Source organism: Hyaena hyaena, unplaced genomic scaffold, assembly GCF_003009895.1.
Source record: "Hyaena hyaena isolate Hyena2069 unplaced genomic scaffold, ASM300989v1 scaffold_4, whole genome shotgun sequence".
Taxonomy (NCBI): Eukaryota; Metazoa; Chordata; class Mammalia; order Carnivora; family Hyaenidae; genus Hyaena; species Hyaena hyaena.
The window spans coordinates 1,615,084-1,641,029 of NW_024080636.1; the positions used below are offsets into that span (position 1 = coordinate 1,615,084).

Consider the following 25,946-nt stretch of genomic DNA (forward strand, 5'->3'; position numbering starts at 1 on the left):
GATGTAGCTGAGTCTCCCAAACAAGCACAGAGACTCAGACAAAATGAAGAGATGGGGTTTGTCCCAATTGAACAGGACAAGGTCATGGCTGGAGAGCTAGGCAAAACATATATAAATACATGCCAGTGGAGAATTTTAGGCATTGATCATAAGGTTACTCACTGGACTTGAGAAATAGTGGAGGACATCAGATAGATCATTAATGGAAAGATAAGGAATAACATAGCAGAGATAAAGGGCCCTCCCAGCAGGCTAGAAGAAGCAGAGAAATTAATGACCTAGAAGACAGAGTAATTAATAGAAAGTAATCAAGCTGAACAAAAGAGAGAGAAAAGAATTATGCAAAATGAGAATAGACTTAGGGAACTCAGTGACTCCATCAAACATAATAACATTTGTATTATAAGAGTCCCAGAAGAAGAACGGAAAAGGGGACAGAGCATTTATTTGAAGAAATAATAACTAAAGACTTCCCTAATCTGGGGAAGGAAACAGATATGCAGATCCAAGAAGCACAGAGAACCCCCAACAAAATCAACAGAAGAAAAGCCACACCAAGACATATGGTAATTAAAATGACAAAATACAGGGGTGCCTGGCTGGCTCAGTCAGTAGAGCGTGTGGCTCTTGATCTCAGGGGTCATGAGTTTGAGCCCCATATTGGGTGTAGAGATTGCTTAAGTAAAGAAATAAATAAGTAAATAAGTATATACATACATACATAAAGCCAAATATAGTGATTAAGAAAAAATATTAAAAGCAGCAAGACAGATGCCTGAGTAGCTCAGTTGGTTGAGTGACCAACTCTTGATTTCAGCTCAGGTCATGATCCTAGGGTTATTGAAACAAGGACTGCACCTGGCTCCACACCCAGCATGGAGCCTACCTGAGATTCATACTCTCTCTCTCTCTCTCTCTCTCTGTCTTCTCCTCCCTCTGCCCTTCTCCCCTGCTGTCTCCTACACAAGCTCTCTCTGTAAAATAAAATGTAAATAAAAAATAAATAGATAAAAGCAGCAAGACAAAAGGAGAGAGTCACATACAAAGGAAATCCCATCCAACTGTCAGCAGATTTTTTTTAGCTGAAGCTTTCCAACCCAGAAAGGAATAGCATGATGTATTCAAAGTGATGAATAGAAGAAACTTGCAGCCAAGAATATGCAGGAAGGCTATCTTCAGAATAGAGGAGAGATAAAGAGTTTCACAAACAGAAACTAAAGGAGTTCGTGACCACTAAACCAGTCTTACTAGAAATACTGAAGGGGAAGTGAGTGGAAAGGAAAAACCAAAAATGACAGTATGAAGGTAGGAAACACAAATGCAGTAAAAATGAATATTTCTGTAAAAAATCGGTCAAGGGACTCTCAAAGTAAAAGGATGTCAGATACGACACCATGTTCCAAAAACATGGGGAGGAGAGGAGTAAAGAACGGGTTCAAACTTAAATGATCATCAGCTTCCATAGACTGCTTGCTCTATGCAGAAGAGGTTATATACAAACCTAATGGTACCACAAGTCAGAAACCACTAATAACTGTGCAAAGAGTAAAGAGAAAGAAGTCCAAATATATCACTAAAGAAAACCAGCAAACCATGAAAGAAAGACAAGAAAGGGTTAGAAGAAATCTTAAGAAACAACCACAAATAAAATGTCAGTAAATATGTATCTACCAATAATTACTTTGAATATAAATGGACTAAATGCTCCAATCAGAAGACATAGGGTAAGGATGCCTGGCTGACTCAGTTGGTGGAGCGTGTGACTCTTGATCTCAGGGTTGTGAGTTTGAGCCCCTCGTTAAGTGTGGAGACTACTTAAATTCTTACAAAAAAAAGTTGGGGAGATGGGCACCTGGGTGGGTTAAGCAGCTGACTCTTGATTTTACCTCAGGTCATGATCTCTTGGTTTCTTTTGGAGGATCAAGCCCTGGTTGGACTCGGCACTAACAGTGAGGAGGCTGCTTGGGATTTTTCCCTCTCTCTGTTCCTCCATCCACTCCCGCTGTCTATCTCTCTCAAAATAAATAAACTTTTAAAAAATATAAACATTAAAAAAAAAGACATTGGGTGAAAGAATGAATTTAAAAACAAGGCATCTATGTATTGCCTATGGAAAACTCATTTTAGACCTAAAGACACCTGCAGATTGAAAGTGAGGGGATGGAGAAATAGTTGTCATACAAATGGTGTAAAAGGAAAGCTAGAGTAGCAATACTTGTATCAGACAAAATGGACTTTAAAACAACAACTGTAACAAGAGACAAAGGACATTACATAATAATAAACTGGACAATCTAACAAGAAGATATAACAACTATAAATATTTATGCACCCCAACATTGGAGCACCCAAATACATAAAAGTTAATAACAAAGAAGTAATTGATAATAATACAATAAGAGGGACTTTAACACCCACTTACATCAATAGACAGATCATCTAAATAGAAAATCAACAAGGAAACAGTGGCTTTGAATGACATACTGGACCAGATGGATTTAACAGATATATTCAGACATTCTATCCTAAAACAGCAGAATACACATTCTTTTCAAGTGCATGTGGAATATTCTCCAGAACAGATCACATATTAGACCACAGAACAAGCCTCAACAAATTCTAAAAGATCAAAGTCATACATACCATGCATATTTTCTGACTATAGTGCTATGAAACTATAAGTCAATCACCAGAAAAAATCTGAAAAGACCACATATGCATGGAGCCTAAATAACATGCCAGTAAACAATGAATGAGTCAACCAGGAAATAAAAGAAGAAATAAAAAAGTACATGGAAACAAATGAAAATGAAAACACAACATTTCAAAACCTTTTGGATGCAGCAAAAGCAGTCCTAAAAAGGAAGTTTATAGTGATGCAGGCCTACCTCAAGAAGCAAGTAAAATCTCAAACAACCTAACCTTACACCTAAAAACTAGAGCAGGAATAAATGATACAGAAACAGCAACAACAAAAAAAATAAAATAAGAAAATCAAAACAAAACAAAAAAACAGATTAATGAAGCCAGGAGCTAGTTCTTTGAGGAAAAAAATCAATAAAATTGATAAAGCTCTAGCCAGCCTTCTCAAGAAAAAAAGAGAAAGGACTCAGATGAAATCACAAATGAGAGAGGAGAAATAACAAACAGTTGAGAAATACAATCATAAGAGAATGTTGTGAAAAACAATATGCCAACAAATTGGACAACCTACAAGAAATGGATAAATTCCTAGAAACATGTAATCTACCAAAACTGAAATGTGAGGAAATAGAAAATTTAAACAGACTGATTAACAGCAAAGAAATTGAATCAGTAATCATAAAAACTCCCAACAAACAAAAGTTTAGGACCAGACGGCTTCACAGGCAAATTGTACCAAACATTTGAAAAAGAGTTAATGCTTATCCTTCTCAAATTATTCCAGAAAATAGAAAAGGAAGGAAAACTTCCAAATTTGAAAGAAGATCAGGATGAAAAAAGGTGCAAAAGCCTTGCAACTGTTTCCAGTGTCATCCCTCTCACTTTCCTCCATTGGGCTCCTCTGTGGTGATGTCATTGCCTTGTATTTAGAGAAATGTTATTAAAAACATCCCTTCCCACATTGCCTTCGCTGTTAGAACAGAGCAAGTCAAGGGAAATTCCTTTCTAGTTGTGGTATCATATAGTCCTATCTCTGTGCATCTGATTTGTTTTCATCCCAAAGACATGGGAAATAGAGCTGACAGTTTCCCTTTGCACAGTGGCTGCGAGAAAAGTCAGTTATATTTGTGGTCTATCCATAGTTGCTATTGTCATCACGAAGGTCATTATGGTATGCATTATTTTGTTGAGCTCCATTCCCCTTAAGGCTTGTTGTTTTTTTTTTTTTTTTTAACTACCACGGATTTATGCATCTTGTTGTATTTTGTGGATCCATGTAAGCTAATCTAAATCTTTTTTGGCATAAAGTATAGTAAGTGGTCAATATAACCATATATATTCATAAAAATAGAAAATATACAATGTACTGTGGCTACTACAGAGGAATAATTAAAGTACTTGTACTATACGTGGCTCTGAACTTGGGGTAGTTTTGTCCCTCGGGATATTTACCAATTCCTGGTTGTCACAGTTGGGAAGTGCTGCTGGCATCCTACATTGAATAGGACAGTCCCTCTGCACCCCCCACCCCCACCCCGCCACAACATAGAGTTAACTAGTCCAAAATGTCAGCAATAGTGCAGAGGTTGGGGAACCTTGCTGTAGACTGGACCGTTCAATCCATTTCATATATTTCTAGGCAGAAATGACAAAATGTGTTCCCATGTAGCGTATTCTAGCATACAGTGTATATTCTGAGTGTGATAGTTGGGTGCCCTTCCACTAAATCTCATCAGTCACATAGTCCTAAAAGCAATAGTTTACTCTTCAGAAATGTATATTATCATGCTCACGAAGTCACAACCTCATGTCAACAAAATTGGGGAAAAGGGTGCTTTTCACTTGAGCTCTAGTGTTTTGAATGTTTGAATAAGCAACAGTTAAAATGAGACTGTTCTTCTCATCCTCCATTCTACAGGCTTTCATAGAAACCATGTTCGCCAGTAAAGCTCCTGTGGAAGAAGGCTTTCTCTATGCTAAGGTGAGCCGCAAAAGATTGGAAAGGTTTTTTTGGAGGCAGAAATAGTAAGTAGTTCATTTGCAGATGGCATCTAGTTGGCTTTCATGGAAGTGACCAGGATACCAGTGGAGAGGATTTGGTTCTTAAATGTCACTGAAAATTTATTAGATGTGTCTAAAATACGCAGACCTGCAATTAAATGAAGAAAATTGCAAAGTAGAACACATGAAGAAGCAAAGACAAGTTGTGAGCTGAGAATACCGTTTGAGTAAACAGGAGCAGAATCTGAGTAGTGCTGGAGAGAGGAGGGGGTGCTTCATCCCAGGACAAAGTGAAATTGGTAGAATTTACGATTGCCTACCACCCTTTTTCACTTTTCCAGCATATGTAGTTTGGTAGCTATTTGAAAAGTTGAAATTAGTAATACATTAATGTTATTAAAAATGCAACCCGTATTCTAATATTTATCTAGATTAAGAATTAAAAATAGGGGCGCCTGGGTGGCTTAGTCGGTTAAACGTCCGACTTTCACTTGGGTCATGATCTCGCGGTTCGTGGGTTCGAGCCCCGCGTCGGGCTCTGTGCTGACTGCCAGCTCAGAGCCTGGAGCCTGTTTCAGAGTCTGTGACTCCCTCTCTCTCTGACCCTCCCCTGCTCACACTGTCTCTCTCTCTCTCTCCTAGAAATAAAAAAAATTAAAAAAAAAAAAGAATAAAAAATAGTGGGGCGCCTGGATGGCTCACTCAGTTAACCATCTGACTTCAGCTCAGCTCATGATCTCAGAGCTTGTGAGTTCGAGCCCAACGTCAGGCTTTGTGCTGACAGCTTGGAGCCCAGAGCCTGCTTCAGATTCTGTGTCCCCCTCTCTCTTCCCCTTCCCCACTTGTGTGTGCATGCGTGCACACATTCTCTCTCTCTCTCAAAAATAAATAAACATTTAAAAAAAAAGAATGAAAAATAGCAACTTTACTTCACCATATGTCTCAGCCTTGATCATAAGTTTTCTGTGTTCTCTTCTGGACTTAATTTGAAAATCATAGGAAATTTGGAGCATTCAGAGCAACTACGCAGACATAATAATAGGGCCAAATAACTGGTTTGGAGTGGGGAATAAAAAGTAGACTGAAATCGGGGCGCCTGGGTGGCTCAGTCAGTTGAGCGTCCGACTTCGGCTCAGGTCATGATCTCACAGTTTGGGAGTTCGAGCCCCATATCGGGCCCTGTGCTGACAGCTCAGAGCCTGGAGCCTGCTTCATGTTCTGTGTCTCCTATCTCTGGCCCTACTCCACTTGTGCTCTGTCACTCTTTGTCTCTCAAAAATAAATAAATGTAAAAAAATTTTTTTAAATAGACTGAAATGGAAGCATAAGAAGTTTGGTTAGATTTGATAACTAATTTTTCCAGAATGACGGAGAAGTACTTGAATGGAGGGGCAGACTGTTAAGGGAGGAAATCCTGTCTTCAGTCATACTCATCGTCATGCTTGGCTCTTGTTTTTCAGTTCGAATTTGAATGCCGGGCCCGCGGTGCAGACATCTTAGCCTACCCACCTGTGGTTGCTGGAGGTAATCGGTCAAACACTTTGCACTATGTGAAGAATAATCAGCTCATCAAGGTACACAAAATGCCCTTCAGTGCCTCTTCCTATGGTGCCACTTACAAAGCACTTTATTGTTTAAAAAATGATCTTAACTAACATTATCTCATTTGATCCTCACATTAGTACTGTGAGATAGGAGCAATTATTGACATCTGTTTAACAGATGGGGAAAATAAACTTTAAAAATTAGGCAGTTCATTAGAGCAGAGCTGAGAATTCTACCCTAAAGCCTCCGCTCATTTTTTTTTTTTTAAATAACACTCCTTCTGAATGGACTTGTGGGAACAGTGGACCAAGCATATTTTGGGAGCAGACAGATTTTAAGAGTACGTTATTAGCTGTGAGGTAGCTTATCTTGTATAGTTTTCTCCCCAAGTGACTATACAAGTAAAGATTGTATATGCCTTTATTAAGTCCACTTTTAATTGTCTATTTTAATTTTCAGTAATTTCAAAAGAATAAATATAGCAAACGTGAAGTATACTGCATGTTTTTTAAATGAATACCCATGAACCGATCACTCAGTTCAAGAGCTAGAACATTACCAATACTATATGTATCTTTATAATCTGCTATCCTAAAGCCTCCCTCCCAGAGGTAACTAATTGGTATCCTAAATTTTCGTTTGTCATTCCCTTGATTTTTTTTTTTTATGTAGTTGTATCACACATGTATGATTTCCCAAACAATGTTAGTTAGTTCTGCTTGTTTGTGAACTACATAAAAATTATATACTGCTATATGTAGTTTGGGGGAACTTTTTATTTTATTCATAAGATGATACTTATTGTGATAAGATAATACAAATTTTTTTCCCAAGCATTTTTATCTGTTTATACTCCTATCAGTGGCATGTAATTCTGTTGACCACATCCTCTATCCTTTGATGTTATCAGACTTCTTAACTTCTACCATTCTAATTGGTATAAAACAGGATCTCATTGTGGTCTTAATTTCCATTACTTTAATTACCAGTGACATTAAGCATCTTTTTTTTTATCTGTAGTACTGCTATTTTCAACTTGCTGATGTGTTGTTTGGGATATAATAATCTGTGTTCATGAATGTAATTGTTTTATTTTTATCATACTGTCTTTCTGATTTGCATATCAAATGAGTTAGTTTCTTTCTTAATATTGTGAAATAACTTAATTTTTCTTTTGAAAATTGGATAGAATATCCCTGTAGAACTATATGGGCCTGATATTTTCCTTTGTAGACTTTTTTAAACTACTGATTCAATTTCATTAATGTACTAAAACCTTCTGTTTTGTTTTTTTTAACATTTCTTATTATAAAATGTGACTACTGGTAAAGTACTTAACACTGAAAGGAACAGTTTAATAAGTAATTATAAAATGAACACCCATGTAACCATTACCCACGTCCATACTTGGCAAGCTACACCTCTCTAGGCCAAATCCAGCCTGCCACTATGTTTTGTGAATAAAGTTTTATTGGAATACAGCCTTTCCTGCTTTCTTCCCTCAATGGCAGAGTTGAGAAGTTGCACCAGAAACAGTATGGTTCACAAAGTAAAAAATATTTACTATATAGCCCTTTACAGAAAAAGTTAGTGAATGCCTGAAACAGGACATTACTAGCCCTCCCCCCCTAAAAAAAGCTTTTCTACCATGTGGTTCTTCCCAGTGATAACTTCTTTCCTCCCTGATGGGATAACCACTCTCCTGATTTTGATGGTCATCATTTCTTTGCTTTTCATTTTATTTTATTACTAATGAATAATAGAGTTTAACAGAGTTTGGTTTTGGTCATGTTTGAACTTTATAGATTTCAAATATTACATCTGCATTTTTTTCATATAACAGTATGTTGTAGCATGCTACTGTGGTTTGGCCTAGTGTAGAACAGTTAAAGTGTGGTCTGTGAGGTTAAATATATTTTCATAAGAATACTCAGACCTTATTTGTCTTTTTCACTCTCATTCTCTCCAGTGTACGGGGATGGACTCTAGAGCCTTTATGACATCAACATCATACCAAATTGAAGGCAAAAGCAGATATGCAATTCTAGCTATTTTTTGTTATGCTAGACAAAGAGATTTGTAAAAATGTAAACAGTGCCACATTTCTAACCATTTTTATTTAGAAAAATGATTACTTTTCATTAAAAACACTATTTATCTTAACATGTAATAGGTTTATTGTCATTTTTAAGTGGATTAATAAATATAAAGCTTTCTTGGTTTTAATTTATTAATGTGATAAATATCCATTAGGTGGACATTTTTATCATTTCCAGGTTTTTACCATTATGAACAATACCCCTGGGCAATATCAAGCACATCTTAACTGTCTTCTACCCCTTTGTCTTCTACAGAACGTCTTGGCTTTTGTTTTAATCCATTTTAGTTTGTTTTCATAATTTTACCACCAGTGTGTCTATTCCTAAACAATATAGTGTTCGTTCTTGAAAAACTGGAGAATAAGCACCAGTGTCACTGTACAGGGAGAGAAGAGTATTGCCATTATTAGATAAATTGGCCCAAGAGAAGAGAAGTTGAGAACTTCTAGGTCATGGTCTTGCTTTGGTTATCTGAAAGTTTACAAGGGCCCCTTCTGGTGAAGTCAGGGGGCAAGATCCTCAGCAAGCTGTGAGAAACGCGGGGTACTGGTGGGGGGTCTGGGAGAGCAGGCTGCCTTGTGGTTCTGCCTCTAAGCTCACCACAGCTCTCTACAACCATCAGAAGCAGGTTTGTTTTGATTTATGTGCATGTTCACCTTTCCTTCTCACATCTTCGACGGCCCTCCTGGGATCACCTTCCTTCAGCCTGAAGAAAATCCTTTAGATGGTCTGTTGCTGAGAAAATTTTCTGTTTGTGTAGCCAAAATATCTTTATTTCATTCTCAATTCTTGATGGAGGCTGTACCAAGGAAACTGTCCTTGCTTCTTTTCAGTCATCACCTGTAGTGTATCATTCCCCGTTCTCTTGACTTCCAGTGTTGCAGATTAAAAACAAACAAACAAACAAGAACAATAATTGTCATTCCTTCCTTCTGAGATACCTCTTTTTGTTTTGGCTACTTTTAAGATTTCTTTTTCTTTGGTATTTCTGTTTTATCATGTGTCTAAGAACATATTTGTTTTCACATGTCGTCATTATGATCCCTTCTCCCTCTGGAATCTGTGCCTTTGTGTCTTCATCAGTTCCAGGAAATCCTTAGACCCTGGCATAGATATCATCTCTCCTACATTCTCTCTATCCACTCCTTCCGTGATCTCAGTGGGATGTATGTTACACCTCTGTCTGGTCTCAGTAAGCTAACTTTCATGTTTATTTTTGCCTTGTCTCTCTCTGTCATATTTTTGGAGCCTTGGGTATGTCTGTCTTCCACGAAACTAGTTTTTTTTTCCCCTCCATTTGTCTAATCTTCAGCCATCCCCTGGGTGATGGACTTCAGCAGTTGTTTTTATTTCCTTTTGGTCCCTTTCAAATCAGCAGAACTGATGATCTCTTGTTGCTTATTCATCTTTGTGATTCCATACTTTATCCCTTTAAGGATTTCATAATAGCCCTTCCATCTCTAATCATTCCCTTACCTGAAGTCTTGGAAGATCTAAATTTGGTGTTTGTTTTTCCTGCTGAGTCTCAGGCACGGTCACCTACCTCAAGTGCTTGACAGCCTTTGCTTGTGAGCTCACATTTGCTCGATATTATTTCTTGGAAATCATGCCAGCCGAAATTTGGGGGAAATTTCTTCCAAAGGCTGTTTGATTATGGTTTTGCCAGAAGTCAAGTGGGTCCTAGTACCCTGGGACTCTTGTATCCCCTCTGAGCATCCTAGATTAATGCAAAAATGTCCGGCTCATTTTCCCCACTTTGCTGCGAGACCTCAGGGCAACATCTCCTTTTCTATATGTACTGTACCACTTACCTTATCACTACATTCAGCTCTAGTTCTGGAGTGTCTTTTTTTCAAGAGAGAAAATGTCTTTAGGACATCTCTTACATTATGTAATGTCAGCCTTTCATAAAATGTATTTTTGACCCAGGATCTAGTTGTTTCCTAGCAAGAAATATATTCTGACATTTTGCTGGAAACAAAAACCACATCCATTCTTCAAAGTTGCTATTCTATATATATACATATATATATATATTCACATATATACATATATATACTCATTCGTCCATTATTCTACCACATGCCAAGTTGTGTGCTTATTTATATATGAATAAGATTCCCTGTCTTCAAGGACATGAATAATTTCAATATAACATGACAAGAAGTAAGGTAGGGATATACCCAAAGTTTTCTTCTTTCTTCACATTTATTTTGACAGGGAGCAAATGGGGAAGAGATATTCTAAAGTTAAATGGTTAAGGGTAATTGTATTTGAATAAGGCCCTGGATACCAACTTACATAGGCTTTTTAAAAATAATAGTGATAGTGGTAACATTTATGATGAGCTAAGCGTGTGGTTCCAGAGCCTCTGTACTACTCTGCAGTGGCACCTTTCTTGAATCAATGTGAATTCATTTGAAAAATTGAGATGCTGTTTCTTGTGAGAAAGAACCACAGAAGATTAGTCTCCTTCAAGTTAGCTTTTTAAATACATATATAAAATGAAAGGCATAGAGAGCTTAAATTAGAAGAAAGAGCTGACTGTCATAGGTCCCCTATGTTGACATATCTCACTTTTGTTGCAGGATGGGGAGATGGTGCTGCTTGATGGAGGCTGTGAGTCGTCGTGTTATGTGAGTGACATAACCCGGACCTGGCCTGTCAATGGCAGGTAGGACTTGTATAGATCCCACTTCTTTTTAAGAGTATGAGTTGGAATATGGGTATATTAGGAATAAAGGACTAAAGAAATATATTCATCCCCTCTAGCTCAAGTTAACTGCCTTTGCAAAGGGCCTGATTACTTTCTAAGCGTGCTTTATTTATCACAACACAGGATCAGACACCTAGACACACCTAGTTAACACATCTAGTTAACGTTCACATTTTTTAAAAATAAATTTGAGGATGGAGTGCCTGGGTGGCTCAGTCAGTTTAGCGTCTGACTTTGGCTTAGGTCATGATCTCGCAGTTTGTGAGTTCAAGCCACACATCGGGCTGTGTGCTGACAGCTCAGAGCCTGGAGCCTGTTTCAGATTCTGTAGCTCCCTCTCTCTCTGCCCCTCCCTTGCTCATGCTGTGTCTCTGTATCTCTCTCTCTCTCAAAAATAAACATTAAAAAAAATTTTTTTTAATAAAGAAAGAAATTTGAGGAGTGCGTGGCTGGCTCAGTCAGTAGAGCATACAACTCTTGATCTCAGGGTTGTAAGTTCAAGCCCCATGCTGGGTGTAGAGATTACTTAAAAATACAATCTTTAAAAAAAAATTAAGGGGCACCTGAGTGGCTCAGTGGATTAAGTATCTGACTCTTGATTTTGGCTCAGGTCATGGATCATGAGATCAAGCCCCACATAAGGCTCTGTGCTGACAATGCAGAGCCTGCCTGAGATTCTCTCTCTCTCTTTACCTCTCTCTGCCTCTCCTAACCCCTCTCCCACTCACACTCAAAATAAACATTTTTTTAATAAAAAATTAATTAATTTAAAATTAAATAAATAGGGGTACCTGGATGGCTCCGTCTGTTGAGTGTCCAACTTTGGCTCCTGTCATGATCTCACAGTTGGTGAGTTAGATCCCCGCATCAGACTCACTGCCGTCAGAGCAGAGCCAGCTTCAGATCCTCTGTCCCCTACCCCTTCTGCCCCTCCCCAGCTCCCACTCTCTTTCTCAAAAATAAACATTTTAAAATAAAAATAAATAAATTTGAAGTTTTTATTTTCTGATTGCAAAAGTAATTCCAGTATTCAGTTTAAAAAAATCACTAGACATGAGAAGAATCAGGAAAAGAATCAAAATGACCATAATTTAGAAAAATACAGCCAATAAAAGCAAGTCTTGAATAACCCTAAAATTTCAATGAGCAGACAAGCATTTTAAAGCAGCTATTATTGGGGCGCCTGGGTGGCTTAGTCGGTTAAGCATCCGACTTTCGCTTAGGTCATGATCTCGCGGTTTGTGGGTTCGGGCCCTGCGTTGGGCTCTGTGCTGACTGCCAGCTCAGAGCCTGGAGCCTTTTTCAGTCTGTGACTCCCTCTCTCTCTGACCCTCCCCTGCTCACGCTGTCTCTCTCTGTCTCTCCTAGAAATAAATAAAACATTAAAAAAAAAATTATAAAAAAAAAAAGCAGCTATTATAGATGTGTTCAAAGAGTTAAAAGAACAAATATAAGTACATTGAGTGAACAGATTGAGAGTTTCGGTAAGAAGTAAGAACAGGGATTCTGGGGAGATGGCAGCAAAGTCATGGTTTTTCTGTCCAAATTGTCAGATAACAGTAGAGCAACTAGGTAGCAAAACCAAACACTGGGTGATAGGGTATCGCCTCAACCTAAGAATACAAACAGTTACGAACATACTCTGTACAGCCACAAGGCCCGGATGGTATCACTATCTGTGTAGAAGGAAGAAGAAGGAAGCAACTGTAGTGGAAGAAGCTATCTGACGTGCTTGAGAACAAAGGAACTCCCAAATAACCAACAGCTATTCACTGGAAAGGATGATGAGCCAGTTCGAGGACAGAAACGGAAACGGGAAAGATTTGCTGCTCCAGAGGCCCGAGGAAGTTTGAGGCCTCTTCCTGTGCTCCCTTCTCGCACTAAGGAGAAACTGCTGGAAGTAGAATCAAAATTGAACAAGTTAGGGACAAGAGAAAGGAATGAGATACCCAAATCAAAGAAAGAGTGGGAGCGGAATTGAAAGCAAGCTGCCATATTGTCTATCACTGCACCAAAACAAGAGTATGCCCTGTGATGCTAAAAAATCTTTCCTAAATTCTGCCTCATTCTAAAAGTTCAGGAAAATTAATTTCACATAAAGTAAGCAATAAAAGTATCTTGGGTAATCTCCTACAAAGTTAATAAAAAACAAAGAGATATATTGGGGCGCCTGGGTGGCTTAGTCGGTTAAGCGTCCGACTTTCGCTTAGGTCATGATCTCACGGTTCGTGGGTTCAAGCCCCGCGTCGGGCTCTGTGCTGACTGCCAGCTCAAAGCCTGGAGCCTGTTTTAGTCTGTGACTCCCTCTCTCTCTGACCCTCCCCTGCTCATGCTGTCTCTCTCTCTCCTAGAAATAAATAAAACATTAAAAAAAAAAGAGAGAGAGATATAAAACAAAAGGGTAAAAGATGATTTTAATTCTGTCCTCCTTGTGTCCTAAGAACCGAAAAGAAAGAAGGCAACTGAAATATAGAGAAGTTACATAGAAGTTCTGTAGTCTCAAATTTTAATTGAAATATCAGTATGAGCTCAGGGGCACCTGGGTGGCTCAGTTGGTTAAGCTTCCTACTTTGGCTCAGGTGATGATCTCAAGATTCCTGATTCAAGCCTCGCATCAGGCTCACTGCTGGCAGTGTGGGTTCTGCTTGGGATTCTCTCTCTGCCTCTCTCTGCCCCTCCCCAGCTTGCTCTTTGTCTCTTTCAAAATAAACTTTAAAAAAAAGAATTGTTAAGAAGTGCCTGATGGCTCAGTTTGTTAAGCACTGACTCTTGGTTCCATTTGGCTCCAGTCATGATCTCATGAGTTAGTTAATTCAAGCCCTGCGTCAGTTGGAGCCTCCTTTGGATTCTCTCTCTGGCTCTGCCCTACTCTCACCTACTGCGTGGGTGCACTCCCTCACTCTCTCTCTCTCTCTCTCTCACACACACACACAAATAAATAAAAATGAATGAATGAATGAATAAATAAATAATAACTGTTAAAAGCTCTTTAGAAATACTGTGGTGGGTTGGAGTGTGGGTACCCTCATAGAGACACAAATATAACATGTTGCTAATGGCTCATTTGGGGATGGGTATATAGGTGTTCATTATACCCATTATATTCTTATATTTAACCATTCTTAATAAGGGACATTTCAAGTTTATCTACTATAATTATAAACCACAATGAACATTTTTATATATTCAGGGTTTTTTTTGAATTTCAAATATTCTTAGGATGGATTCTTAAAGCAGAATTACAAGCTCGAATTTTATGAATAAATTTATTAAAACCTTTGATTTAATTGGCTGTACTAATTTACACTCCCCATCAGCAGTGTAGAAAATACATACCATATCCCACCAGCTTAATTTTTTCTTGTTTTTCCCCATGATTGCTGAAGAAATTATTATTCTAAGGACACTTAGTAGCTAGAGTATCTAATAGTTTATCTCATGACACAGGCTTTACCTACAAGAAGTGGATTCCTAGGCTTTGTTTGCTTTTGTTTGTTTTTTATACATTTTATTTTATTTTTTTATTTTTATTATTTTTATTTATTTCTAGGAGAGAGAGAGAGAGAGACAGCGTGAGCAGGGGAGGGTCAGAGAGAGAGGGAGACAGAGACTCTGAAATAGGCTCCAGGCTCTGAGCTGGCAGTCAGCACAGAGCCTGACGCGGGGCTCGAACCCAACCCCACAAACCGGGAGATCATGACCTAAGCGAAAGTCAGACGCTTAACTGACTAAGCCACCCAGGCGCCCCTGCTTTTGTTTTTTAAATGTTCGTTCATTTTGAAAGAAAGAGAGCATGTATGAGTAGGGAAGGAGCAGAGAAAGGGGGGGAGAGAGAATCTCAAGCAGGTTCCACGCCAACAGCGCGTGAGCCCAACCTGGAGCTCGAACTCATGAACTGTGAGATCATAACCTGAGCCAAAATCAGGAGTCAGATGGTTAATGAACTGAGTCACCCAAGTACCCTTTGTTTTTTGAGGTTGGTTTTGTTTCGTTTTCAGTGGTTAAAAAAAAGGGGGGGAATGGATCAAGTTGAACCTGGTCTAGCCCTCCAACTGTATTCATGGCTGAGTGTATCTGTAGCCCCACCCCATTTATATCTGTTGATCATTTGAAGGAGAGGCTGTTGCTGTCCTAGCTCGAAGAGTTATTCTTCCTGTTGAGAGTCTAGGGCACAATTAAGGTCCTGTCAGTACTGATACATTGATACTGATTAAGTATCAACGGTGTCCCATCATCTTGGAGTTTTTCCTAATCAAACCTAGAGGCAAACTTCCTGCTGCATAATCAGATTGTTCCAAATGTGAGTTCTTTGGTTTTCCTGTCCCCAGGTTCACAGCACCTCAGGCAGAACTCTATGAAGCTGTTCTAGAGATACAGAGAGATTGTCTGACCCTCTGCTCCCCTGGGACAAGCTTGGAGAACATCTACAGCTTAATGCTGACACTCATAGCCCAGAAGCTTAAGGAGTTGGGTATCGTGAAGAACATTAAGGAAAATAATGCCTTCAAGGTATGGCCCCTCTTTTGACCCCGGCTCTCAAGAACACCTGATGTGCTGCTGGGTTTTCATCCTATAGAAAACTAATTAGATTTAGAAATGGTATTTCTGATTCTTCATCTAGAAGAGGGATTTAGATTGAACATGGATTAAAACAAAAGGAGTCAGTACTTACTTCTTCCAGAAGATGGCAGCACATTCTAGTTCGTTGCATCCTATATAAGTAGCTCCGTCGGCAGAAAACATAAAATGAAAGCTGGTGCAGACAGGGTGGGAAAGGACACAGAAAGGATAAAAGGTTACCTCTCAAGCCTTTTTGTGGTAATTTTGAAAAGTAGAAATCATGGGGGAGGTTGTCTTGCTTCGGTGACATTGGTGAGACTAACAATATTTCCAAGGGCCACCCACATCTTGAGTGAACTTCATCTGTATCCAAAATGTAATGATATTCAGTAAAAATGTAAAACCTTAGCACTAAATTAAGATGCCAGGTGGCCACGCCAAACAGACCATTACGGCCTCTCATCTCCAAGTTTAGGCTGCCAGGGTTTCTTTTATCAATAGGAAAGACACGATCAATTCCTCCTGCTGAAGCCAACAAGTCTAATTAACAGATAGGAATATCCAAGCCGGTAAATGCCTAATGATTACTGTGTTAATTTAATGTTCTATGCCTACTCCACAAGTTGCTATGAGATACTCAGGGTCTCCAGAGTAGGCTTTCTGAGAGGGACTTGTGAACATTGAGGAGAGAACTATTCTAACATAATCCTCTTCCCTCCCCTAAGAAAAGAGACTCTGATTTGCCATAGTCACTGCTGGGGTTACCCAAGTTAGCATGTCTGTAGTATGTCAAATAGTGGGAATGGAAACTTGGATGCATTCAAATGCCATCTGCAGAATTACATTCAACAGGCAGCTGTTTATTGGGTCTCTTAAGCATTAACTAGAGGACAGGTTAAACCTAAGAGGCAGAACCATGGGGGAGGTATTAACACGTAGCTCACTGATTGATACATGCCCAGCTTTCCCCTTAAGGGGTCATTGCTCTGATAACACTGTGGTGATTTTTTTCCAGGCTGCTCGAAAATATTGCCCTCATCATGTTGGCCATTACCTCGGGATGGATGTCCATGACACTCCTGACATGCCCCGTTCCCTCCCTCTACAGCCTGGTATGGTAATCACAGTGGAGCCAGGTAAGGGCGGGTGCAGGCTCTGATCCCTTGGGACACATGATAGTATCAGATGGAAAAGTAAATGTTGCTTATTTTTACCTAAACCAACATAATTAAATTCGGAGAGACAGGAAAATGGATCTCTTCAGTGTAAAAGGGAATTTTATTTTAGATTTTCCATGAGCTTTCTTATTTAACATCACACAATTTGTTTAATTTGACTTCTCCAGTAAACAACAGATGGGGACTACTTTCTATAAGTAGATATTAGGAAATAAATCTTTTTTTAAACCCTGCCTTTCTCAGGGACAGTTTCTACTCATCTCCTGTGTAGTGGTGGGATGCTCACACCTCTGAAGCCGCAGGTGCTTTCCTGCAGAGAGCTGCTCTACTTCTTAGTATCCAGGTCCTTTCTCCCGAGCTTGAGGGAAATCTGGCAATCTAATGGTTCCCCAGCTTGAACCATCCTGGGCAGCGGGCAGAATTCCGCAGGAAAGTGGTAGTCACAGTAGAGTGTAAGGATTGATGTTACAAGAGGAATTTGGGGTTGTTTTTTTTTTTAATTGGAGAGAGAGAGACAAACAAAGAACAGGGGAGAGGAGGGAGAGAGAGACACACAGAGAGACAGAACCAGAGAACCTTAAGCAGCCTTCATGCTCAGTGCAGAGCCCGTGGGGCCTGATCCTACAAGTCTGGGATCATGACCTGAGTCAAAATCAAGAGTCAGATACTCAACCCACTGAGCCACTCAGGCGCCCCAAGATTTTTAAAAAATGTGTGTGTTTGAGAGAGGAGGGAGCAGAGAAAGAAGGGAACAGAGGATCCAAAGCAGGGTCTGCATGGAAAGCAGAGAGCCCAATGTAGGACTTGAATCCACAAACCACGAGATCATGACCTGAGCTGAAGGCAGATGCGTAACTGACTGAGCCACCCAGCGCCCCCCCTCCCCCAAAAAAAAATTTTTAATGTTTATTTTTGAGAGAGACAGAGCATGAGCAGGAAAGGGACAAAGAGAGCTGGAGACACAGACTCCTAAACAGACTTCAGGCTCTGAGCTTTCAGCGCAGAGCCCAGTACAGGCTCACATTCATGAGCCATGAGATCTTGACCTGAGCTGAAGTTGGACACTTAACTGACTAAACCACTCAGGTGCCCCCCAAGAGTGATATTTAAATGATAATTCTGTTTTTGTCAAGAAAATGTATTTCAACTATAGATTTCAATTGTTTTCATCTCTAAATTTTATAAATTACCATTGAGACCCGACTTTATACTACCCAGTCACGCGTTGCTATCTGTGGCTTTATGTACTATTCGGTAAAGCCGGGTTGGTGCATGGGTGTTTCCTTAGACTTCGAATACATTTTCCTTCACTGATCTTTTTCATTTTACAGATAGGGCAGTATCTGTGAGTATAGTGGAGGAAGTTTCCAGTTTCTTACATACCAAAAGACCTGTTTTTATCTTACTTCATGATTAGAAAGGGTAGCTTGGACTCTTAGAATTGTCCAAATGTTTGTTAAGGTCTTCCTGTTTCTCTCTTACTCTACATTGTGTACATCAGTTATATTTACGGCTTATTTGAAAGAGCTTATTTGAGTATTTCTGCAGCTTATGGTTGTTCAGGCTAATGATCTCAAAATAAGTGTTTTTCATGTATTTTAAAATACTTTATATCCTTATTTTAGCCAAGTTCCCTTTTCCCAGGGGACAGTTCAGCAGGGAAAGAATGCATTTATATTATCTACTGGTTCCCAGCATATATTGACCTACTCAAAAGTAACTTTGGTGGCCTGCTTAAACCACTAGAATATGACAGAATCATGTTCACATTATCACAGTCACGTGGAGCTTGTAGTCTGGTACACAAAACTATAGCACTAGTTCTAGCAATGATAGACAACATTTTTTGACCATTATGTGCCACACACTTTTATGTGTATTCTCTCATTTAATATCCAAAATTCTAGGATCCCAAGTCTACAGATGAATTGTAACACAGAGAGGTTAACTTATTTATCCCAAATCATCCAGTTATTGCTGTTTATGAGCAACACATTCTTTTTTCTACTTTTCAGGCATTTATATTCCAGAGGATGACAGAGATGCCCCAGAGAAGTTTCGTGGTCTTGGTGTACGGATTGAAGATGATGTCGTGGTGACTCAAGACTCACCTCTCATCCTTTCTGCAGATTGCCCCAAAGAGATGAATGACATAGAACAGATATGCAGCAGGGCCTCTTGACCCTCGCTGTAGCCCGTGTGCAGCTCAGGTTCAAAGGGGGTGTTCGTTCGCATCTGTGCGCATGTGCTAAGTGTGTGTCTGTGTGCACGTTTATACACGTGTCCCGTTTGCGAGTGTGGTGACTATATGAATGTATGTGATTGTGTGTGATCTTTCTTTGTTTTAAGTAGCTAGAAATCTGGAAAACTGAATTTTTGAACCGGATGTTAGTGCAGCGTTAGTAACGTTAACTCTATACAGTTAATGACCAAGGCAGGTTGAATTTTTAAATGTAAAGAAAGATCATGGTTCCATTTCTCCGTGCATTCCAATTAACACAATTAAATATGCAGAAACAGGTCTTTCCCTTTCTGCACTTGGCTGAAGTCTGCTTAATGTTAGAAGATGTTTATGATGCTTGTATTCTGAGCTAACCACCAGTGTCTCTGCCTGTACTAAAAGCCACCTGTCAGTGATTGTGGGTAGCCAGCACATATCTTCCATAACTCCTGTCCGTTTCTTCCAGATCCTACGCGTCTGCTGGAGCCATATGAGCCCTTATGGGCACTGGTGTCCTGCAGTCCCACCATTCAGCTCTAACCAGATTCTAGCAACACTAACTATTAAAACAGTTTTGAGTTTTTCTTGCTATTTGGTTGCCTGTGACCTAGAAAACGTTTAGATTATTGATAAGGGAAGAGATGGAAGAGAAAGAAAAACATATACGTGTCTTCTGCACATCTAGACTTCTCTCCATCTGTTCTCAGTCTGAAGATGATTCCTTTCCCAGGCATCCATGCTTTCTTGATAGATTCTTAGTGCACTGACCCTTCTGGCACACCGTGGAAGCTGCCGCCCCGGGCAGAGGTGGACCGTCTCCTTACCCTCTTGAAGTCAGAGGAATGGCATCCAGGTTTCAGAGAGATGCGCCTGCTCTCTTTCTGTAGCTTCCTCTAGTGCAAAATATGGAACTCACTAAGTACCTGTAAACACCTTGTGATCCTTTCATTTGTCTAATATTAGTCCTGGAAGGGCAGTAGGAAGGAGTCGTGTTTCCCTCAACATGGCATTGGCGGCAGTCGTACAGGAACTCAGTTTGCAGGGTGAACGGGGCTAGATTGTCAAGTGGTTTATTTGGGAGCATCTGTCCTCGACCTATGTGTTCACCTCCTTTAAACCTGGATACGGCCTACAGTGTACGGAACCTGCTGGTCATTAGAGCATAAAGTCGAGGGGCTTTAAGAAAGAAACAGGCGAGGGGATTAACACTCCCTGCGGCGCTAGAGGTTTGCCCGTCTTACCCGGAAAACCCAAGGTACACAGCCAGAAGCAGACAGCGGCATCGCCATCAGGAGACAAAGGCCATGTTAGAAATCAGTGATGCACACGGTGTCCTGCCAGGGCTCACCCTCGAATGCTTGGCTCTGCTGAGCAGCTGTGGGAATGGATGGCCACACGACCAGTCTCGTCCCCGCGCCCGTCTTCCCCGCCTCCCTCCAACTTCTCAGCCCTGTGCCACTTTCTAAAAGAAGGGGATTGACAATAAATCCACAACTTCTCACCCTCTGGGCTTCCTTGGCCTCTACAACCCTTTCCTTGGATTGAGTTTCCTTTGTTCACTTATAATCCTGGAATAAGGAATTGCCTTTTCTTGCTATAAATCACTTTCAGTGTTTTTCAACTTTCTAAGTAAAAGCCTGGGAGGCTTTTATGTGCAGCATCATACCCGGACACAAAACCGACTTCCTCTGGTCAGAACCTAGTCAAGTTGTGCAGCTGTCGTGAGCCACAGAATACCTGTTGCAGAATTCTTCTGGTGATTTTTGGTCCCTGACCCAAGCATATTGTCCTTTGAGTCCCAGATTAACTTCAGTAGCTAAGCATTGGATCAGACTGTCCGCACCACGAAGAGATGGCCTAGTGTTTCGGGGCCGTCGGATACAGTTGGGATTTGTTGAGCAGCTAGTGGTGCGTGAGGCAGGAGTCTCCTACGTTCTTAGCCTCGCCGCAGACACGGCCCGCGCCTCCTCCAAGGCAAAGTGCGTAAATACTTTATATATGCACCAGCCTCTCCTAATGAAAACCTTAATCTTCAGAAATCCTTTAGATGTTACACTGGGATTTTTCTCCTTCAGTTGAAGAGAGATGGTTGGGTCGTGAATGATACATAACCATGTAAGTGAAGGAGGCACATCCAGATAGCCTGTGCCACGTACTTTTGTGTGTTTGTCTCAGGAATTGCTGTTTTTCTTCATACTCAAAAGACTTATTTGAAACACAGCAGTACAAATACTTGAGTAGAAACCCTCCCCCCATAGTCCTAATATCCAAACTAGGAAGGTGCTCCTCATGACGTGACTTAAAGTTCTCTCTGTGTCTTATTTTAAACCTTGGTTCACTCATCTTTGCAACAAAGTCAGAAAGGGAAACTTCCTACCGTAGACATTATGTCTTAATTTGAGGTAAAGATTCATAAAATAAGAAAACCCCAGATAAAGACCTTGTAACTCATTAAAATAGGGCAATTGAACTGTGTTATATTTTTCAAAGCTTATATTGCCAACACCCCCCTTTAGCTTTCTTAATAATACAGAGATTACAGATCTGATGCAGGAGTGCTGACTCCCCTTCCCCCTTGTCTGTGTCAGAGGTCACAAGTAAAGCATGGGCACTGCCCACCAGGCCAGCTGTGACCACAGAGTCCTTTGGAACACTTGGGTTTCCAATAACTGCTACCAATAAAACAAAGTTGGGATCTGAGTCAGACCCTATCTGCCATCCCTCAGCTGGCGTATGATTAATGATAATGTAGCTCGTGTGTGTGTGTGTGTGTGTGTGTGTGTGTGTGAGAAACTGACCGAGGGCCCAGGCTGGTGGCAGCATAAAGGACCCTGCTTGGAAGAGGTTTTTATGATGTTCATTTCTTTTTTTTTTTTAATTTTAGTTTCCTGAAGTGAGATCTGTCACCTAAAACTTAAGCTGATAGGGTTACATTTCAGGCCTGGGAAAATACACCTCAAGCTGAAGTGTTTAATGTTCCTAATATAATGAGAAGGTGAATGCATTAATGCTAACGTTTAATGAGGGCAGAATTCCATTGTCCCAAAGCACGTGGGTCCTCCTGGCTGTTCCTCTTACCTCTGCCCAAGTGTCACCAAGGAACTTGGGATGAACATCAGTATTGCTCAGATCAGGGGTCCCCACTGACATCAAGGCCTTATAGGGGGTGCTCACTGAGGATCTGAGAGAGCTGCAATCTTTGCTAGCACTTCTTAATGCTTTCTATGACTTTTGTGCAATTATACAAGTTCAGCTTGAACAGAATGCTGTTACTTTTTAAGGCTCTAGCCACTGAAAATAGATACGTCATTTCCCAACAAGGGAAAAGCATTTATTACTATCATTTTAAAAATAAATTATAAAACAGTGTAACAGTGTGTGGTGTGTATGTGTTATTTTCACATCTAGAGTTTACAGCTTTAAATGTGAGAACATTTTGTTTTACAAAATGTCTTATAAAGAGGCGCACCTGGCTGGCTCAGTCAGTAGAGCATGCGACTCTTGATCTCAGGGTTGTGAGTCCAAGCCCCACCTTGGTCACAGAGATTCCTTAAATAAATACATACATACATGCATGCATACATATTTGAAAATATATAATTTAGGGACATCTGGGTGGCTCAGTCAGTTACGTGTTCAACTCTTGATTTTGGCTCATGTCATTATCTCACAGTCGTGAGATCAAGCCCCACATTGGGCATTGGGCCCCTGTACTGGGCATGGAGCCTGAATGGGATTCTTTCTCTCTCTCTCTCTCTCTCTCTCTCTCTCTCTCTCTCTCTCTCTCTCTCTTTCTCTGCCAGTCCCCTGGATAAGTAAAACTAAAAAAAAATATGCAGAGTATTAACTGCTGTCACAAAAATCATGATTCAGACTTGAGATGATCTTATCAATCATGGAAAATGAATGGATTAGATCGAGCCCATTAAAAGATTGACTTAAGCATCTAATGTATAATGTGGTGACTATAGTTGAAAATACCGTATTGTGTAATAGAAATGTGCTGAGAGAGTAGAACACAAATGTTCTCACCAAAAATGGGGGGAGATAAATACGTGGATTGATTGATACACATATTAATAATTAACCAGATGGGGGACATCCTTTCACGATGTATATATCAAATTGTCATGATGTGCACTTTATATACCTTACAGTTTGGTTAGTTATACCTCAAGAAAGCCGGGGGGGAAAGGTTGACTCTCCACAAAAGTGACCCATTGTCTCCATACAGCCCCTGTACCACTCAAGACTAAACTTTGTCCATGAGCTCTTTATGAAGACTTAATTTTGTAGGGTAGTAATATCAGTTTGCAAGGTTGTAAATTTGTGAACTTTCTCAGCCATAAAAGACCTGTAAGTGTGGCCATTTCTTCCTAGTAGGAAACCTCTTTAAAAATCTGAGGTTTTTCGGGGCACCTTGCTGGCTCGGTCAGTAGAGCATGCAACTCTTGATCTTGGGGTTGTTAAGTTTGAGCCCCGTGATAGGTGTAGAGATTACTTAAAATCTTTTTAAAAATTTTTTAAATTAAACTTAAAAAATAAAAATCCTTAGATAAAATCTGAAGCTTTCTGTAAGGTGTGCCTCCCAACATTTTTCACATGCTGGCATAACATAAAAAGATATTTTGGGGCCCCTGGGTGGCTCAGTCAGTTAAGCCTCCGACTTTGGCCCGGGTCATGATCTCACAGAGAGTTCAAGCCCTGCGTTGGGCTCTGTGCTGACAGCTCATAGTCTGGATCCTGCTTCAGATTCAGTGTCTCTCTCTCTCCCTGTTCCTCCCCCACTCCCACTCTGTCTCACTGTCTCTCTCAAAAATAAACATTTAAAACAAATTAATTTTAAGGGGGCGAATGGCTGGCTCAGCTGGTGGGGCATGTGACTCTTGATCTTGGGGTTATGAGTTTGAGTCCCACATGTGGCGCAGAGATTATTTAAAAATAAAATTTTCTGGGACACCTGGGTGGCTCAGTCCATTAAGTGTCCTACTTCAACTCAGGTCATGATCTCGTGGTTTGTGAGTTCGAGCCCTACATTAGGCTCTGTGCTAACAGCTCAGAGCCTGGAGCTGCTTCAGATTCTGTCTCCCTCTCTCTCTGACCCTCCCCCACTCACACTCTGTTTCCCTCTCACACAAATAAATAAACATTTAATAAATTAAAAATAGGGGCACCTGGGTGACTCAGTTGAGCGTCAGACTTCAGCTCAGGTCATGATCTTACAGTTCGTGGGTTTGCATCCCACGTCGGGCTCTGTGCTGACAGCTTGTTCAGAGCTTGGAGCCTGCTTCAGAGTCTATCTCCTTATCTCTCTGCCCCTCCCCCGCTCACGCTCTGTTTCTCAAAAATAAATAAATGTAAAAACAAAATTTTCTCAAAAAAAATACAACAAAAATAAAATCAAAAATATTTTGTTTGGCACAATGGAATAAACGAGGGGACTTAGGAATGTATACATGTGACTTAGAGAAAAAATTCATTCCATATCCTTTATACAATTATAAGAAAAATATGTACAAAGTTTTATAGAAATTTTTAGATTTATATAACACTTCAAAGAAATGATTTTTAGAATGTCAATAGAAGACTTAAATCACTTGTGGGAACATGATGTTTTTTGATAAGAGGCTGAAACTCTACACACAATTCCTAATCCAGACTTTATAGTGATGGTATCTTCAGATTCTCCATAACCACCATTTACAAGAAACTTATATGCACAAATTTGTCACAAAAGTTTTAAAACTATCTTTACAATTGTTTAAAAATTTATGATTGGGGGCTGAGTCAATAGAGCATCTGACTCTTGATTTCAGCTCAGTTCATGATCCCAGGGTCGTGGGATCCCAGCCCCGTCAGGCTCCATGCTGAGTGTGGAAACTGCTTAGGATTCTGTTCTTCCCTCGCTGTGCCACTATCCCCCACTAGCACACAATCTCTCTCTAAAATAAATAAATAAAATTTATGGTTGAACTGATGAATGGATAAATGAGATGTAATATATCCAGTGAAATATTACTTGACCATAAAAAGAAATGAAGTACTGATACACACTACAGCACAGCTGAATCTTGAAAACATTATGCTAAGTGAAAGAAGCCAGATTCAAAAGGCACATAATGTATAACTTCATTTATATAAAATGTCCAGAATAGGCAAATCCATGGAGACAGAAAGTAGATTGGTGGTTGCAAGGGCCCAAAGGTAGAGGGAAATAGAGAATGACTGTTAACAGAGCTTCTTTTTCATGTGCGGGAAGTAGTCTGGAGTTAGAGGGTGATGGCCGGTGCACAACTGTGAGCATGCTAATAAAGCTTGACTCCTATACTTTAAATCCTTATTTTAAAATCCCCTTAAAGGGGATTTTATGGTATTTGAATTAAATCTCAATTATTTATGAATGAAATTAAATTTAAAGACTCCAACTCCTTTCATTGACAAATATAATGTGATACTTCTTATAACATAGACTTCAAAGTGAAATCACCCACATCAAATATTTCAAGATGATGAGGCTATAATTCACAGAAGGTACATGTGTTTTTTAGAACAGTCACCCTGGAGACGCCTGGGTGGTTCAGTCAATTAAGCGTCCAACTTCGGCTCAGGTCGTGATCTCAAAGTTGACAAGTTCAAACCCCACTTTGGGCTCTCTGCTGTCTGTTGAGTGTCCTACTTCAGCTCAGGTCATGATCTCGTGGTTTGTGAGTTCGAGCCCCGCGTCAGGCTCTGTGCTGACAGCTCAGAGCCTGGAGCTGCTGCAGATTCTGTGCCTCCCTCTCTCTCTGCCCCTCCCCCGCTCATTCTCGCTCTTTCAAAATAAATAAACTAACAAAAAGAAAACAAAACAAAAAACAGACACCTTGCCCATGGCTTTGACCACAAAGTTCAGAAGTATTCCATGTATGTGAAGCGGAAAGCTAGGCTGTCCGGAGCTGTACCTGCGAGGAGCCTTGGCCCCATCTTCAGCCCCTATTCCACCC

At 40.1% G+C, this 25,946-nt stretch overlaps 1 protein-coding gene across 3 annotated transcripts in view; it reads left to right on the top strand.

Annotated features, from left to right (window-relative positions):
* XPNPEP3 (X-prolyl aminopeptidase 3) overlaps positions 1 to 22,335 on the top strand; it is a 65,828-nt gene extending 43,493 nt beyond the window's left edge. For all 3 annotated transcript variants that reach the window (XM_039236146.1, XM_039236167.1, XM_039236156.1), the window contains 6 exons: positions 4,562 to 4,624; positions 6,105 to 6,218; positions 10,877 to 10,962; positions 15,333 to 15,513; positions 16,580 to 16,700; positions 18,758 to 22,335. In XM_039236146.1, the coding sequence (XP_039092077.1) occupies positions 4,562 to 4,624; positions 6,105 to 6,218; positions 10,877 to 10,962; positions 15,333 to 15,513; positions 16,580 to 16,700; positions 18,758 to 18,924 (732 nt within the window). In that variant the 3' untranslated portion in view covers positions 18,925 to 22,335. The remainder of the gene's footprint in view (positions 1 to 4,561; positions 4,625 to 6,104; positions 6,219 to 10,876; positions 10,963 to 15,332; positions 15,514 to 16,579; positions 16,701 to 18,757) is intronic.
* Positions 22,336 to 25,946: the final 3,611 nt, after the last annotated feature.